Genomic DNA, 17503 nt, shown 5'->3' with positions numbered 1-17503 from the left:
GTTTGGGTCGACTCTTGATTACAAGTATTGATGTAAGTTGAGTTGGTAGTCAAGGATTTAAGTGCCTCTGGATTACAAGTATTGATGTAAGCCAAGACGTTTCATTAATACAAAATCCCTTTGCATCTTATAAAAATGTTTTACTGTGTGTGTGTGTGTTTTTTGTTTTGTTTTGTTTTTTTTTTTGGGGGCCGGGATAAAATCTAGTTGAGTTCACAGTAAACCGTGGTTAGCGATTACATTGCAAGGGGGTGATATATGATTGTTCTGCATTTGCACGACACATCTATTCTAGCAACCCGCAAATTATTCAAGACCTGCGCATTCTGATGCTCACATGACGCATCGGAAGGATCTGTCGGAGCGAGAGGACAGTTGCTTCAGCCATGGCGTCAACCTGACTTGTGTGGTTCACTGGTTTCTAGCATCAGATTCTAGATCCGTTCACAGTTGAAGCAATATTGGCAGTTTTTGTGTGATTCCTGCACAGAATTCTCTCCTTTCGGGAAGGTGACGCAGTCAAACGCTACACTTTTTCTGAATCAGCATGCAGCTCCTTTGCTTTGAATCAAGGGCACACATCAAATGGGCACGCATTGAGATACGTTGCCTCCAGAAATGTGCATTTGGGACACATTTGCTTCATCTTACGCACTTATATGCTCAGATTTTGAGCTTGCACAGGGCTTAATGGTGATTAGATCCTTGTGTCAGTTTATATCTAGGACGCACATAGGTACATGATCTCTCTTCCTCGGAAGGCGATGCAAATACTGTCACATTAGCTATTGTGAGCGTGCGGCTCCTTTCTCTGAATCCAGGACACATATGATGTGTGCACTGAGATACGTATCCAACCAGAAATGTGCATTTTGAGACAAATTTAGTTCATCAGTGCATTTCTAGGACTCACATGAGTGTAGGATTCTTCATACTTGGAAAGTGGTACCGCTTTTTTAGAATTCCATGCATCTTTGCACTTCTCTAGTGAGCATGCAGTTGCTTGTGCTTGGATCAACATCATCAAGATGTGCATTGAGATAATATTTACTTTCCTTAGCCACACATCAATACCTCAGGGGGTACAATGTAGGCTTGCAAAAGAGGTTATCAGATGCTTTGTTTGGTTTATCTCTATGACTTATGTGAGTGTATCGTGACCTGTCAGCTCTCAAGTCCGTTGCTCTGCTAGTTTGATTCCAGCCACTGAGCTAGAAGACTGACCTATTTCTTGTAGCAAGGATCTTGAAACCCTTTTCTTTTTCCTTTTGATCATAAGCTCCACCAAACCAAGTACCTTTTACTGGACAATGGGGAAAGAGAGAATCACAATTACTAGAACAATCTCTAGAAACCGACATTTGACCTGAAATTAAATCTTTGTTGGAACACGAGGTTAATTCCAATTGAGTGCTCTGTCATGTATGCAAGATTCCCGTAAGCCCATGTGCATGGTGGTAGGAAAGCAAGTTTTGTGCATTGATGGGTTTCCAGGAAATTTCAGACACATTGCATGATTCTGCACACGTTATGTGACCACTGGCACTTGCCCCACAATGTTGAAGTTCGGTGTTTGAATTTGTAATCATGTTGCATTTTGTTGAAATGCTGATACAGTTTGATGCATCTTTTGCTGGGCTGATTTTATTTTATTTTCTATGATTCAGATTCACGTTCTTCACTCTTTTGCTTCAACTTCAACATGTTAGCGACAGTAAAATCTCCCGGAAAGATGGATGTGCTGCCATCCTCACTTAACAATACTTCACAGCAAGCATACGTTTCTGAGCTTCTTTCATTCAGTCTAGATCGATTGCACAAGGTACCACCAGTTGCTTGCCATCCTTTTGCAACAGTGCTGATGAACTACCTCTCATGGTTTATTGCTGACACAGTCATTTGGTGCCCCCTGTGACAAGATGCAAACGGTTGCTCTAACTGGCAAATTGACTTTGATAGAATTACCAAATCCAAACAAAACAATTTATTCCAAACTGCACATCTATGCATCACCTTACTCTTGAATAGGCAAGAAAAGTTCATGCAATGTACCTATCTTAAAGACAATACACAGAAAAAGATAGCAAGCATGCATATGAATAAGGCATGATTGCAACTTGAAAATTTTCCATTTAGCATCTTATTTATTATTCAAGTCCGAGTCCAACTGGAATATAAATCCTTTAGGGAATTCAACATTGATCACATAACTCGTATAATAAAGTGTATTACAAAATGTCACGTTCAAGTAATCCACTTATAGGAACTGTTGGGTTATTTGTCGGTATTTTCCAACCATGTTTCTTGTTTCGTAAGGACTCCATAACTCATCCAATGAGTTGTTGGATCTTCTGCATGTTTAACACCATGATTTAAGTTAGTTTTCTCTGCCCCAAGGTGGTGTCAACGAGGGTTAAAGAGATAAAAATTACGGAGGAGGATATGAACAGCATGGCATAGAAGAACAATGTGAACGATATTAATTTTTTTTTTTTTTTTGAGATCGTGTGTGGTGATTTGTAATTGGAAAATTTGTTTGGTAAGCAGAGAAAGGAGCTCAAGTAGGGCCAAAGTAAGAGTTTAGAGAGAGGAGAGCTTAAGCATTTTGAATTCGGCTAGTCATAGTAAAGCAATGTTTTGCAATTGTTTGATGACTTCTTGTGGAAGTTGCAAAAAGTTCAAGAATGAAGCCCCATGTTGGGGTTCCTTTGGAGGTGGATCTTTATAGAGATGAGAGCTAGAGGCCTTCAACCAGGACTTAAGAGAGATGGGACCTAAATGTAAAGGTTTCAAGAGGAAGGCAATATGTGATAGTGGACCAGTGAGCAAATAATTGGAATGGCAAACAGAAGGCAGCAACTGGAGGAGGCAGTTCAATGTGTGGAAGGTCAGGGGAAAGGTGGCCAGGGGAGAAAGAGGCCTTTGTTACAAGAGAGGAGGATGGGTTATAGAGGAAATGATAAAGGAGAGGGGAGGGGAGGGTGGATATAAGAGGGAGCCAAGGAGGAGAAGAAAGGAGGGAAACCATGGGAGCGGAAAGAAGAGGCTGCTATGAGGGGTGGGAGGGTTGGGGGGAAGTTGTGTAGGCAATGGGTTGTTCTATGAGTTGAGCAAGAGCAAGCAAAATGAGGATAGAAAGAGGAGGGGAGCAATGGTCAACTTGGAGGCTTTGTGTGCATAACAGCTTCCTTTCTAATAGTTATAATGTGCTTTTTTAGACTTTTATTGGATGGTTTTGCCTTCTTGTTGTACTTGTGGGTTTTATGGTTGGTTCTTGTTGTACTCATTTCATGTTTGCATGTACATAATCAATTATTGTATGGGTGAAGCGAGGCTCTTTACTATTGAATTAGTTAGACTATACATTTTTGTAATATTGCTTGTCAAGGTAGGATAATTTCAGAACTAAAACTCTTACCACTCTTTCGTAAACGACTCTCAACATGCTTTCTGCTCCTGGATCTTCTAGATGCTTTTAACAAACATTGGATCATAGTTTAGACAAACTTTTAAGTGATGACATAATTTGCTTTTGTGGGTCCTAAAACTTCATTACTATCATCATGATTTTTAAGTTGAATATTGCAAAAGTACATGAATTTTCTATGTACTGATTGAGGTTTGTCAATCATCTTTTGGTGGCACAATTAGGAACCCGAACTACTACGTGTTGATGCAGAGAGGATCCGGAGGCAAATGCAGGACTTGGCAGTTGGAAATTATAGGGCCTTCATAACAGCAGCTGATGCTTTGCATTCTATTGGTGAAGAAATGGCATCTATAGACAAGCACTTAGAAAATCTGGTAAATTTTTGTTTTGTGCATGGTATATATATTTTAAAAACTTAATCGCCATAGTCTCAACCAAAGACAACAAGAGGGACCTAACAGCTATGCTCTTTTTAGTTGAAGAGGTGTTTTGTGGGATTTTCAACTCATGACCAGGCACATGGGTGCCTTCCAGCCTTTCGCCACTTGGTTGGTGGTGGTTAGAGATTAGCTAGAAACCAGAATGGCCATCCTTGGGCAAGATCTTTTCTGCCTAAGCTGACTGTTTGATGGATTTTTCATGCACATGCATTGAGCTCCATTTTGCCGGTTTGCCTAACCCTTTGTCTTAGTGTAGCTCAATGCTACTATGTACAAAGTTTTTGTGGTAGTTAAAAGAAATTGGTGCTGCAGCCTTCATATAGCAACTATAAGATAGAATGGTGTTCATATCTAGTTTGAACAGTAGGGATAGCCAGTAGCCAACCAAGTGGGCCATGTGCATTGCTCCAAGCTGGACCCATTCAGGCCATCATGCCATGGTTGCTGAGTGTTCTAATTGTAACACTCCCTTCTTGAGGGCATAAGATTAGTTGTCGTTTGTGAAAGTGGGCTTCATCTCCGTGCAAGAGCTGTTTGAATTTTTGAAAGGTAGATCAGGTCAACTCTGGAGTTTGTTAGTCACATTTGGTGAGAGCAGCAGTCAGCTTGTGGCTTAGTGAGCAGGCATGGTTGGACTGATCTGTAAAAGAGCAGGTACTATAAAGAAATGCTTTACCACAAAAAACACAAAACAATTGCACAATAGATGCATAGATTGATAAAGAACATAGTTAGGGATAGGGTAACTCAAAGACAATGAACACAGTGAATACTAAATAGAATACAATGCTCAATGCGGCAAACATAGTTGCAGTGAAGACTATTGAATGCTTGAACTCCTGTGTCTTGATGGTTGGGGCAGAGTGTATGAGTTGGAGAGTGCGTTGTACTTTGATAGATCCCGAAATGCAGCAAGGCAGCTTCTGAATGTGTTTGGCAACAGCAAACGCAGCAGTAGGATGCTGGATCAATGATACACGGGTAGAAGATAGACAGAAAATTGCAAATGCATCACTAATGATAACATAAAAAAGATAAGGTGGAAGCAAGCTAGGCAAGTTGAGCAATCTTTGATGGTAGCAAAATTTGAGCTTGTAATAAGTAAATCATCTACATATAAGAGAGTGTAGTTGATCCCCTTTGAAGTGATTTTTACATATAAGTTCGGGTCATAAGGGATAGATTGAAAACCATGAGTCCTAAGAAACTTGTCCATTCTATGGAACCAAGAATGTAGTGCTTGCTTCAGCCCATAAAGAGCTTTCCGCGAATGAAAGACCTTGGCTTTATAGTTAGTCGAAGAAATTTCCAGAGGTTGCTCCACATAGACTTCCTCCTTCAAGTAAGTGTTCATGAAGGCACTTTTGACATCCATTTGATAGATTGGCCGACTGTGATAAGCGACTAGTGCAACCAATAGATGGAATGATGTCAATTGTGCAATGGGTGCAAAGGTCTCCTCATAATCTATGCCATGTTTTTGTCAAAAACCTTACACGACAAGGCGAGCCTTGTATTTATCCAGAATTCCATTAGCTCTCAATTTGTTCCTAAAGATCTACTTGGTTGCTTGGTCATGATGATTTTCTTGTGGCTTAGATGATCCACCAATGTCCAAGTCTCATTTCAATCAATGCTTACAAGTTCCTTTTTCATGGCCTCTTGCCATTGTGGATGCTTTAGAGCTTCTAGTAAACTCTCTGGCTCAAAATGCGCTATGTGATTTGTTGTAAAGATAGATGCAAATAAAACACTAGGTGCAAGCCGAACAAATCTTTTAGGGGCCTTTGGAGTGGAATCTGATAGAAGGATTCCAAATTTTGCATGGTTTGTTGGTATCCTTGACTTAGTGAGGTAATGGGTCTTGCGGAGGAGGCATGGGTATAGATGATGCTGTACGTGGGTCAAGAGGCGGGAGCAGACATAGCTTAGATGGCACTATCTTAGATGTGGAAGGAGTAGGGATCGGTGCAAAGGTTGGTGTAGTGCTATGTACAATATTCCTCTCATAGAAATGACATCTCTCCAGGCAATCACCTTGTTTGTTTGAGGATCGAACAAATGATAAGCTTTTGACTCAAAAGAGTAGCCTACAAAAAGCAGATTAGCTCGGGGAGTGAGCTTTTCTATCTTATTGTCAAGAGTGTGTGTGTATGCACAACATCCCAAGACTCTAAAATGGGAAATAAGAGACCAAGTGCCAAGAAATGCCTCCCATTGAGAAACTATTGCAGTTGGGTCCTTGTTAAGAGCCTCGACCCACAGGTGCTCAAGAAGCTTCGCTGCGAACAACATAGGGCATGCCATGTTTATCACAGCTTGGTTCCTATGCTCTATGACCACATTTTGAGAGGAGAAGTTGGTAGAGGTGAGTTGGCATGAGATTCCATGCTCTTGTAGAAACTTGGTGAACTCGTGGGAGATAAACTCACCACTAGAATCACTCATACAACCTACTCGACGACCAATCTGATTATGTACAAGTAGCACCCATTAAGAGAAGTAGGTGAATGCGTTAGATTTATGCTTTAGAAAATACACCACGTGGATTAGGAAAAATTATCAAGTATAAAAAAGAAATAGAATGCGCCATTAAGGGGGGTAGTGGATGTCGGCCCACAAAGATCGACATGGATCAATTTAAGAGGTGCCTTAGCTCTATGTGTAGTCTGTTGAGGAAAGGGTGTGTAGGGTTGCTTCGCGAATTGACATGCTGGACATATATCCTCGGAAAAATTTAGGCATGGAAGACCCTTAACTTGACAGTGTGACAACTCATAGAGTAAGTAACGAGTTATACCCAAGGTGTCCTGAGTGATAGTGCCAAAGGCACTTATTATTTGTAGGCTCTCGTGTGGTGGCTAAAGCCGTAAAGCAGTGGAACTCTGAATCATTAGCTGTCGGCAAGGAAAGGAAGCGAGTCATGTCAGAGAGGCCACTAGGCTGTGCCTTACTGTGAGCAATTACTAAACTAGTCTAAGAGTCTATGACCTGGATTGTGATCCCTGTAAAGAAAACAACTTGCACCAGATGGCAAAGTTTCGGAATGGATAATAAGTTCACCCCAAGCTAAGGGACATAGTATATATTGTCCAGTGGAGCGAGATCTCAGTCTTCATCATTAGTATCAAACTTGATGTGACCTAGACCATGGATCTTAATCGGAGAGTTGTTTCTGCATTGGACAAGACCGGCTGCAAGGGCTTGGGAGACAAAAATATCCTATGGTGACTGACCGGTGTCAGTGTGAGTTTGGCTGCACCACTGTCCTAATTTTGGTAGCCACCACCCCGCCTCCTTTGTTGGGGATTACTTGATTGAGGAGCGGGGGTGTGACTCTTTTTGCATTGCATGCCTTTGGCCTTTGATTGATACTCCTCATCAAAATGTCTTGCCTTCTGACAATGTTGGCAATACTGGTTTTTCTTTGATATAGGTTTTAAGGATGACCAAAAGTTTCCTTGGGTCTCACTAGCTTGGTTTTGGTTTTGATTTTGATTTTGTCTATGGTTTTGATTTTAATTTTTCTTGCCTCGTCCTTGTTGTCCCCTTCGAGAGTAAACAATAAGAGCTCCCTTCGTAGAGGAAGCACTATGGAATTGATTGAACAACCAAGCATAACGTAGTAGTTGTGACACTCAAATTCATAGAATGTAGCTGTCATGAAGACATGTGTTTTTGAAACCTCACTTAACATGTGGATTAATTTTTAATCACATGGTCAAGTAAATGTTGCACATGTGAGTTGTAACTAGGATTAGAGTAAATTTATGAGCTTGGGACTCTAGGAAATCATGGGATGTCAAAGGCGAAAGTTACCATAAGTTATGCCGCATAGGTACTTGGTGGCATTTGGTGCCAGTTGTTGGCCTAGGTCATTCATTTGGCCATAAGTGCCAGTTGGTGACACTAGAGAAGTGATGTTTTTTTAATGGTACCTAACGCTAATCTGATGGTTAAAGATGATGCAGAATCACTCGAGAATGGAGGTTGCCTAGCCAATTTAATTATTGGCCAATCAAATTATTTTTTAGGACACCGAAATAATTATTAGATTAATTTTCAGTATTTAAAGATTGAACATTAATATTTAATTATGGATAATGTTGGAAAAACCATTTGGAAAGGCTGCCACTTGTCAAAATGCCCATGCAAGATTGAAAAACGTCTTTAGAGGTTGGAGAGAGGCATTTTAGTGTATTCAGCCTGCAAGAGAGAGGGAGAGATGCTACTACTCTGATTTGCAGCCATTGGAGGATCTTTTGAGGTAGCGAGGGGCAGGAGAAGACCAATCAACAACAGGTGACAGCATCTATAGGCTGTTGAGATAGGGCAGCAACAATAAATAACTGATTTTATGTAGTTTTTTGCATCTACAAGCTGTTGAGATAGGGCAACAGCAGTAAATGACAAATTTTCTTTAGTTCTTTGCGAAGAAAGATTGAATTTTCTCTCTCCTCAGCATTCTTTCTCATTTCCCAACTTTTCTACAGCCTTGCTCCGAAGATTACAGCATTGAGATCACCGGAGGCTAAGAAATTTCAGGTTTCTCTACTGTAAATCCTAATTTGTTGCATAAATTAGGGTTTAGTAGTAGCCTCAAGAAGCATGCCAGAAATTGGAAGCTCCAAGACTTGGATTCAACAGGGTTGAAGCTGTTTTTGATCAAATTCAAGTGGAGGGATCAACAAATCAATGAATTTGGAGCATTTTCCATCTGTCTCAAAGTGGGTGAAGGCCAATTGATTGCTCGAATCAAGTTGCAAATCAGATTGAAGTCTTGTTGGTCATTTTGGATAGCAAGGAAAGTTGGAATAGTGAAAGGGATTGGGATAATGCCATTGTATATCAACTTCTTCATCAATTAAATTAAATAAATACGGAAAGGGGCGCCAATTTTGGGGCCAATAGGATATCCATTGTCTAAGATTGCTAGTTAATGTGCATTTCTCGGTTTTGTAATAAATGTTACTCTTGTGACTAAGTTGTAATTAGGGAATTTTTACACATCCACGGAAGGAAGGCTGGTTTTGGTAGGCATGGTAGGTTGTGTGATCACTTGTTGCACAAAATGAAAGTATTTTATGAGCAGCTTGTTTAGAAACAATTTGACCTAGTTAGCAAGGGACTTAGAAGCCTCTGTTGTGGAGAATCAAGCTAAAAGTCATCGATACTTGGCCAACTTGACCTTAAGGTCATCCCAGTCAGTGATTTTGAAATTTGAAGCTCATGATCGAGATTTATACAATGGGTCCTATCCCAAGTTGCATAGTGGTTAGTCAACTAGGGCTCTAGTCCTTGGAGAGGATACCACAAGTTCTGAGAGTCAAGAACATGTCTCATAAGATTTGACCAAGTGGTGTAGTTAGACCCATTAAAACGAGTCTTGTCAGTGAAAGCATGCTTGGTAGATGAGGGTGAAGAACCGAGGTGTTAAGAGTGTAGGAGGGATAATAAGGATAGGGTGGGTAGTCACATAAAGTTGGAGAGGGACCCAGAATTACCTATGGTGCAGACACATGGATTCTCAAACTCTGTGCAATTGTTGGGTTGAGGCATAGTAGCGTAACTAGATGACCCACTAAGAATTGTTATGGAGGCAAACTATGGTGTCAAGTGGTTGACACCTAGATAAGGAGAGGTAGAGATCCCATCTTGGGTGTTCCTAGGATCCGACTTGCATACAAGGCATGATACAACCATATTGACAAATAAAAGGGGTTAGACATAGATTCACCTCCTAGGCATCGAGCCAAATAGGCTCACGTCCGAGCTTGGGAGCTAGCAGTACTCCGAATCAACGCCACATCCCAAGGGTTGGTGTCCCATATCACCATCCCACACCATTCCAGTGTATGGATCCGTCGGCTTACGGGCCAAGAGTCCAAGAGTGGTGATAACACAATGATCTGAATAATATGGCCCGGAGTCCTAAAAATAGGACTAGATTGCCCTAACCCAGAAGTACCCTTAGTGCATTGACACTAAGTCACTTCATGGTTTGGTAACCAATGCTATTAGCATCCATTCGGATGTCCGAGGGTGTAATAGATGTGGCAAGTAGACTCCTCGTCTTTCTTCTTCTGCTTTTTTTTCCCCTTCTTTTGGGAAACTCGACCTGTAAGAGCCTCAATTTTTTTTTTGAATTTGTACCTTTAGTTGTTTCTCCTGGTCTAAGATCACAGGAATCAGCTGCTCTTGTTTAAGGGTCTCCGTTCTCCTTGAAGCAATCATCGCAGAGTAGAATGCATTGAATGGAGAGAGCAACTATGGTAACAAAATAATCACAAAATCCTTGGAGCAGATCAGCTTGCCAACATTCTGAACTTGCATGTGTAGCTGGTGTAGCTTGTTCATATGCTCCTGTATAGAAGCGGATTTGCTGGTTTCAAAGTCCGCATTTGCACCTCTAAAGAGACTCTCTTCATGACAATCATCTTGTTATAGAGCTGATTCCATACTTTGATTGCACTCTCGTTCAAGAGACAAGGTATCTTGTATATTTGGTTGTGCACAACAGCCAAGGATGCTTGGGATAACCTTGCTTTGTTGTATAAAGTGCACAATGAGGCTTGTATAGCCTATCTATGCAAGTAGCTCGAGATAGAGCACATGATAGAGGGTGATTCTGTGGATGCATACATTACATGTGTCAAGGATACCACGGAATAGCTTGCAAATATTGATGAAATAATTCCCAATGCTCTCTTGTATCTGCAATCTTGCTTGGTTTACTTGGTATCTATCAGAGTTTTGCTACTATGCTTCGCTTACTTGCAAAAGGAGATGTTGAGGCATACACATTTGATGCGTTTCGAGTGTTGTAATCACCAATTGGAGTGTGTCGGAGGGTGTAGAAGACCAAAACGCAGATGACCGGAAGTAGTGGAGTTGCATCACATGGTTTTTTGATGACAGAGCTTCCAAGCACATAGTGTCCTTTCATGACTTGTTTGTCTCGTATGCAAATGTACAAAAGGAGGAATCCATCATATCTGCAAATAATGCTTTGTATGCAATTCAAGGCATTGGACAGATTCCCATTATTGCAGTAGATGGAAAAACTATCATACTTGAAAAGGTCTTGTATGTGCCATGCATAAAGAAAAAGTTGGTTTCAATTTCAACTATTGTATGTGTTGGTTTTGTGGTTAAATTTCACATTGATTAATGCAATGTCTATGATTGTAGTGATGGGTATGCCCTCATTGTCATTGATACATTGTATAATGGCCTCTATTAGCTTGATTTATATGAGAGGAGAGTATCATAGGATGCATTACAGGTTGCCACCATTGTGGATGACATTGAGTTATGGTATGCTCGGTTTGGTCATCTTAATTACGATAGTTTGCTTTGCCTAAAAAGCAAAAATATGGTGCTTGATCCCCCTCCGTTAAAAGAACCTACTCACAATGTATGTGAAAGTTGTGTACTTGGCAAAATGCATTGTGCGTCGTTTCCTAAAGTTGGATCTATGCGTGCTGATCATAATTAATAGCTTGTGCATAGTGATGTTTGTGGACCCATACATGTCAAATCCATTGAAGGATACTTGTACTTTGTTACCTTCATTCATGACACGACTCGTCATTGTTGGGCATATGCCTTGAGATACAAATTAGAAGTCTTTGCATGCTTTAAAACCTTCTTGGCCTTGGTTGAAAATAGCAGCAAATGCAAGCTGATTACACACTCAGTTGAAGTTTGAGCTGAAGGATACTATCGAGTCCTGCTTGCTTCATGTTACATAGGTATAGGATCAACTTTGACACGTGTAGTACGCCCATCCAGAGGCTCATCTTATCGGGACTGTGTTCTACAAGCTCCCTTCGGAGTTTGATGGAGTGGCCAATGCTTTGTGGGCTTAGATGCCATTGACATTTTCTACAGATGTTTTCAATGTTGCTTGACCATGAGACGTCTTTGTGGTTATAGGGGAGACTTCCATCGCAATCTAGTGACTCTAGTGAGACCTTTACAGCTTTAGAAATGGTTTACAGGAAGAAGTCGAAAGCCCAATGTTATTATCATGGGAAGAAGGGACATTGGTGCAAGGACTGCAAAGAGTTAGCGGCTTTGAGAAGAAGAAGAAGAAGAAGAAGAAGAAAAAGAAGAAGAAGAAGAAGAAGAAGATGCAAGATCTAGACTCCTATGTTGAGTCATTCTCTTCCTTAAACATGACTCGGATCCCCTAACTAAGGACAATGCTAAGGCGTGGACATGATCATCTTCTTTAGGTTGAGGGAAGGGCTTGGCAGTCCCTCTTGCTTTAAAGTAAATGTGATGCAGTTATCACTCACCACTCTCTAGTGCCAAAGAGTGTGTGAGTGGGTGGTGAGGTGGGACAGGTGAGTGTCATGAGGACATGTATTTTTGAAACCTCACTTAACATGTGGATTAACTTTTAATCACATGATTAAGTAAATGATGCACATGTGAGGTGCAACTGGGGCTAAAGTAAATTTACGAGTCTGGGACCTGAAGAAATCACGGGATGTCAAAGGTAAAAGTTGCTATAAGTTATGCCGCAGGGGTACTTAGTGGTATCTGGTGCTAGTTGTTGGCCTAGGTTATCCATTTGGCCATAAGTGTTAGTTGGTGACACTAGAGAAGTGGCGTTTAATGGTACCTAACGTCCATCTGATGGTCAAAGATGGTGCAGAGATACTGAGGAATGAAAGTTGCCTAGCCAATTTAATTATTGGCCGGTCAGATTATATTTCAGGGCACTGAAATAATTATTAGATTAATTTTCAGTATTTTAAGACTAAAAATTAATATTTAATTATGGAAAATATTGGAAAAACCAATTTGGGAAGGGTGCCACTTGTAAAAAATGCCCATGCAAGACTAAAAAACGTCTTTAGAGGTTGGAGAGAGGCATTTCTATAAATTCAGCCTGCAAGAGAGAGGGAGGAGAGGTTGCTGGTCTGATTTGCAGCCATTGGAGGACCTTCTGAGGCAGCTAGGGGCAAAAGAAGACCAATCAACAGTAGGAGACAGCATGCACAGGCTGTTGAGGCAGGGCAGCCGTAGCAAATGACTGATTTTCTTCAGTTCTTTGTATCTACATGCTATTGTGGCAGGGCAGCAACTGCACTTGACTGATTTTCAGTAATTCTTTGTGACGAAACTCTGAATTTTCTCTCTCTACAGCTTTCCCTCTCATCTCCCAGCCATTTCACAGCCTTGCTCCAAAGATCTCAGCATTTGGACCCTTGGAGGTTGAGAAATTGCAAATTTCTCTGCTGTAAACCCAAATTTACAGCAATAGAAATTAAGGTTTAGCAGCAGTCTGGGGAAGCGTGCCAGAAATTGGGAGCTCCAAGACTCGGATTCAACAAGGTTGAAGGTGAATTTGAGCTGAATTGAGGTGGAGGACTAGGCAACCATTGAATTTGGGGCATTTCCATCGTCTATGAAGTGGGTGAAGGCCAATTGAGTGCTCGAATCAAGGGGCAAAATAGATTGAAGACTTGTGGTCACTTTGGACAGCAAGGGGAGTTGATATACCGAAAGGGATTGGGAGAATCCCATTGTAAGTCAACTTTTTCTTCAATAAAGCTAAAGAAATACCGAAAGGGGCACCAATTTTGGGGCCAATCGGGTGTGCATTGTCCAAGATTAGTAGGTAAATTTGTATTTTCAGATTTGCATTTATTGTTTGCTATTGTAATTAAGTTGTAATCAGGGATTTACCACCCTATCCGAGAAGGAAGACTAGTTTCATGTTTCAAACCACAAGACACGGTGGGAGCAGTATTTGCTTTTGGTTGAGTTTGCTTATAACAACACAGTGTATAGTTTTATGGGCAAAGCTCCGTTTGAGGTGGTTGAGGGTGGCAAGAAGGTATCACCTATTCTGCAAACTAAGGATAAGATCTTTGAGGCTAATCGTTATGTGGAAAACTTGGATGTAGCCTATGCAAAGATAAAATATGCACTTCAGAGAATCGCAAGAAAAGCAAAAGAGGGTAGCTGATCGACATAGACGTGCTTTTGCAGTTTGCAGAGGGTGATTATGTATTGCTGCGTTTTGAAAAGGCAAGGCTGAAAAAGATGAAAGGAAGAGAAAGATTGTATTCGAAGTTGAGTATGAGATACTATGGGCCCTTCCAAGTGTTGGAGAAGATCAACAATGTGGCATTTCGGCTGAAATTACCTCCACATTGGTGGATACATAATGCCTTTCACGTCAGTTTGTTGAGGCCTTTTCATGGTGATGCACCAGAGGAGATACTTGGTGAAAGGTCAAAGGTAAAGTTTCAAGGAGATACTTGGTGAAATTTTAGAATTATTCACCAATGGATGCTAAATGGATGGAAGATGATGACTTGGCAGATCATCCTCAGTTGTTGCATCTTTATCTAGATGCCTTTCAGTTAGAGCCGACTTTAGTTCGGGCTCCGTCAGGTTCAGCAGAGCAAGGGTCTAGAGTTTTGCCTGATGCTCAAGGGGGAGGTAGCACTTTCCCTCCTCCAGTTATGGACAACTCTCGTATGTAGTGGATCTCGGATGTATTCAGCATGCATCCAAGGTACTGCGCTGACAGTATGTTTGCCATGAGATCACTACTTAGTGTACTAGTCACTATGAGATGTATGCAGATGAGTATGAGTTTCACCCGGGCACTGGAACTATACTTTTGCATCAACTTATGATCAATTTAGCATGAAATTTGCTTAAATTTTGAGACAAAAATTTTGATCAGTTTCAATTCAGTTTTTGATCAGCTTGAGAACCGTTTATGGTCACTTTTTGGATCAGTTGTGTATCAGTTTTTGCACTGATTGTCGGTCAGTTTTCGGTTCTCAGATTAGCAAGTGATTAGTTTATGATTAGATTATGCTCAGTTTTCAATGGTTTACATCTAGTTCCATGGACAACAGCATATGTTGTGATGCCATTTATGTTTTAGCCATGGTTTATGCTTAGTTATGCTATGCTATGGTTTGGTTTTGCTAGATGAGTTGAGCTCATGAGAAATAGACATATCACACGATAATCTGGCAATGTTTTTGAGATTCTTTGTGAGTCTTATGTTATGTTGGCTGGTAAATTTCAGCATATGTTGGGCATATGGAATGGTTGAACAGCAGTGCGCAATGTTGTATTGACTATGATGCCCTATGGAAATTCCAATGTAGTACTTTGCTTTTGATGCATTTGGCAGTGCAATCGAGGACAATTGCAAGGATTCCAAGGGGGAGGGATGTTATGAGGACATGTATTTTTGAAGCCTTAGCATGTGGATTAATTTTAATCACATGATTAAGTAAATGATGCACATGTGAGGTGCAATTGGGGTTAAAGTAAATTTACGAGCCCGGGACCCGAATAAATCACAAGATGTCAAAGGAAAAAGCTGCTACAAGTTATGCCGCACATGTACTTGGTGCTAGTTGTTGGCCTAGGTCATCTATTTGGTCATAAGTGTCAGTTGGTGATACTAGAGAAGTGGCATTTAATGGTACCTAACACCTATTTGATGGTCAAAGATGGCGCAGAGACACTCAGGAATGGAAGTTGCCTAGCCAATTTAATTATTGGCCAATCAGATTATTTTTTAGGGCACCGAAATAATTATTAGATTGATTTTCAGTATTTTAAGGCTGAAAATTAATATTTAATTATGAAAAATGCTGGAAAAACCATTTGGGAAGGGTGTCACTTGTAAAAAATGCCCATGCAAGACAGAAAAACGTTTTTAGAGGATGGAGAGAGGCATTTCTATAAATTCAGCTTGCAAGAGAGAGGGAGGAGAGGCTGTTGGTCTGATTTGTAGCCATTGGAGGACCTTCTGAGTACAGGCTGTTGAGGCAGGGCAGCCACAGTAAATGACCGATTTTCTTCAGTTCTTTGCATCTACATGCTGTTGTGGCAGGGCACTGCACTTGACTGATTTTCAGTCATTCTTTATGACAAAACTGTGAATTTTCTCTCTCTATAGCTTTTCCTCTCATCTCCCAGTCATTTCACAGCTTTGCCTTGAAGATCTCAGCATTTGGACTCTCGGAGGCTGAGAAATTGCAAATTTCTTTGTTGTAAACCCTAATTTACAGCAGAAATTAAGGTTTAGCAGCAGCCTTGAGAAGTGTGCTAGAAATTGGAAGCTCCAAGACTTGGATTCAACAAGGTTGAAGGTGAATTTCAGCTGAATTCAGGTGGAGGACTAGGCAACCATTGAATTTAGGGCATTTCCATCGTCTATGAAGTGGGTGAAGGCCGATTTGCTCCACTTTTGACATGGTATTAGATTTTGGGATTTGTATTTCTGTTGTGTTTTATTGCTGATTTCAGGACTGTTTTCCCTCTTGCTGATCAGGCAGCTGCTGCTCCCATCAGGCGTTGCCTACGTTTTTTGTTGATGTCAGCATCCATACAGCCTGTGCATCTGTTTCAGCCTGTGTTTTCATCATCAAGCTGAAGGCAACAATTCCCTACACCTGTTTATGCAGTGTACAGCCTGCGTTTTGCTGTTTTCAGCACTCTTTTGGGCTAGGCGAGTGACAGAACAGGCCGTTTTTGCTGTATCTGGCAATTTTGAATCAAATTTTTGACTTCTAACAGCAGCTTTTGTCTTCTTTTGATCAGATTTTGGGTTATATTGTATGTGAACTCTTGTTTTTTTGTAGTCTGTGCTCGTGTTTTGGCTGGGTTCCCTCTCCAAATACCTTCTTTTCTCTACTTCTGTTCTACATCCTCTCCAGATGGCTCCTCCGTGCACATCCACTGATGATATGCTACATGGAGATTCCAGTGAGGCTTTTGCAGCTTTGGAGAGGGGTTTGAAGACAAAGAAGTCGAAGGCCCAGTGTTATCACTGTGGCAAGAAAGGCCATTTTACGGAAGGACTGCAAAGAGTTAGCGGCTTCCAGGAAGAAACAGGAACAGAAGACGAAGCGGGATGCAGACTCCTCTGATGAGTCATCATCTGCCTCAGATTTCGATTCGGCTCCTCTAGCCAAGGCGAAGTCCAAGGCATGGACGGGATCCTCTTCTTTGGATAGTGGGAAGGGCTTAGTGGCCCCTTCCTCAGTTGCTTTCTAGTGGTGGTGATGTGGTCATCCCTCATGACTCTCTAGTGCCAGAGAGGGAGTGTGAGAAGGTGGTGAGATGGGGCAGCCACGTCTCATCTATATTTCTATACAGATACACAGGATCCAGAAAGGGACATCCCTGACGCATCGACCGAAGTCTGGCAGGTACAAATGTTGGAGCTGGGATTGACATCTAGATTTATGATGGGCTGGTTACTTAACGGAGAGCGGGTGGCTTTCGTTTGGAGCTCACATGAGGGGACACTTTGGCGGTTTAGCCAAAGACGGGGAATCCATGGTCATTTTTGCACTGCGGCATTGGTGACAGGATGGTTAGGTATGCTATATCAAGGGCATTGTTGATAGACATTGAGAGCTGCTATGATCTTCTCTATCTTCAGGAGCTGGTATAATCGACATCGATATCAGGTTCTCTTCGAGGCACCTTGGTAGTGGCTTACGCACCCACTACTTGGGTATCCATGGTTCTACTCTGGTGGACATTGTTGTGTGTACTATGATGCGACATATCATTGTATATTGTATTGTATCAAATCACCCATGGTCTGAGAGAGGGCGTTAGCAGATTA

The 17503-nt window shown here is 41.3% G+C and overlaps 1 protein-coding gene across 2 annotated transcripts in view; it reads left to right on the top strand.

The window, feature by feature from the left end:
* Positions 1 to 223: 223 nt before the first annotated feature.
* Positions 224 to 17503, top strand: part of LOC148025734 (conserved oligomeric Golgi complex component-related / COG complex component-like protein) — a 51329-nt gene continuing 34049 nt past the window's right edge. The window contains exons 1-3 of one of the 2 annotated variants that reach the window (XM_087692957.1): positions 224 to 510; positions 1668 to 1822; positions 3652 to 3804. In XM_087692957.1, the coding sequence (XP_087549083.1) occupies positions 1703 to 1822; positions 3652 to 3804 (273 nt within the window). In that variant the 5' untranslated portion in view covers positions 224 to 510; positions 1668 to 1702. The remainder of the gene's footprint in view (positions 511 to 1667; positions 1823 to 3651; positions 3805 to 17503) is intronic. The other variant, XM_087692956.1, reaches the window with a different exon arrangement.

This window comes from Lygodium microphyllum, chromosome 14, assembly GCF_053477565.2.
Source record: "Lygodium microphyllum isolate KBCC chromosome 14, Lygodium_microphyllum_v1.1.10, whole genome shotgun sequence".
Lineage (NCBI taxonomy): Eukaryota > Viridiplantae > Streptophyta > Polypodiopsida > Schizaeales > Lygodiaceae > Lygodium > Lygodium microphyllum.
This window is presented reverse-complemented; position numbering and strand designations above follow the sequence as displayed.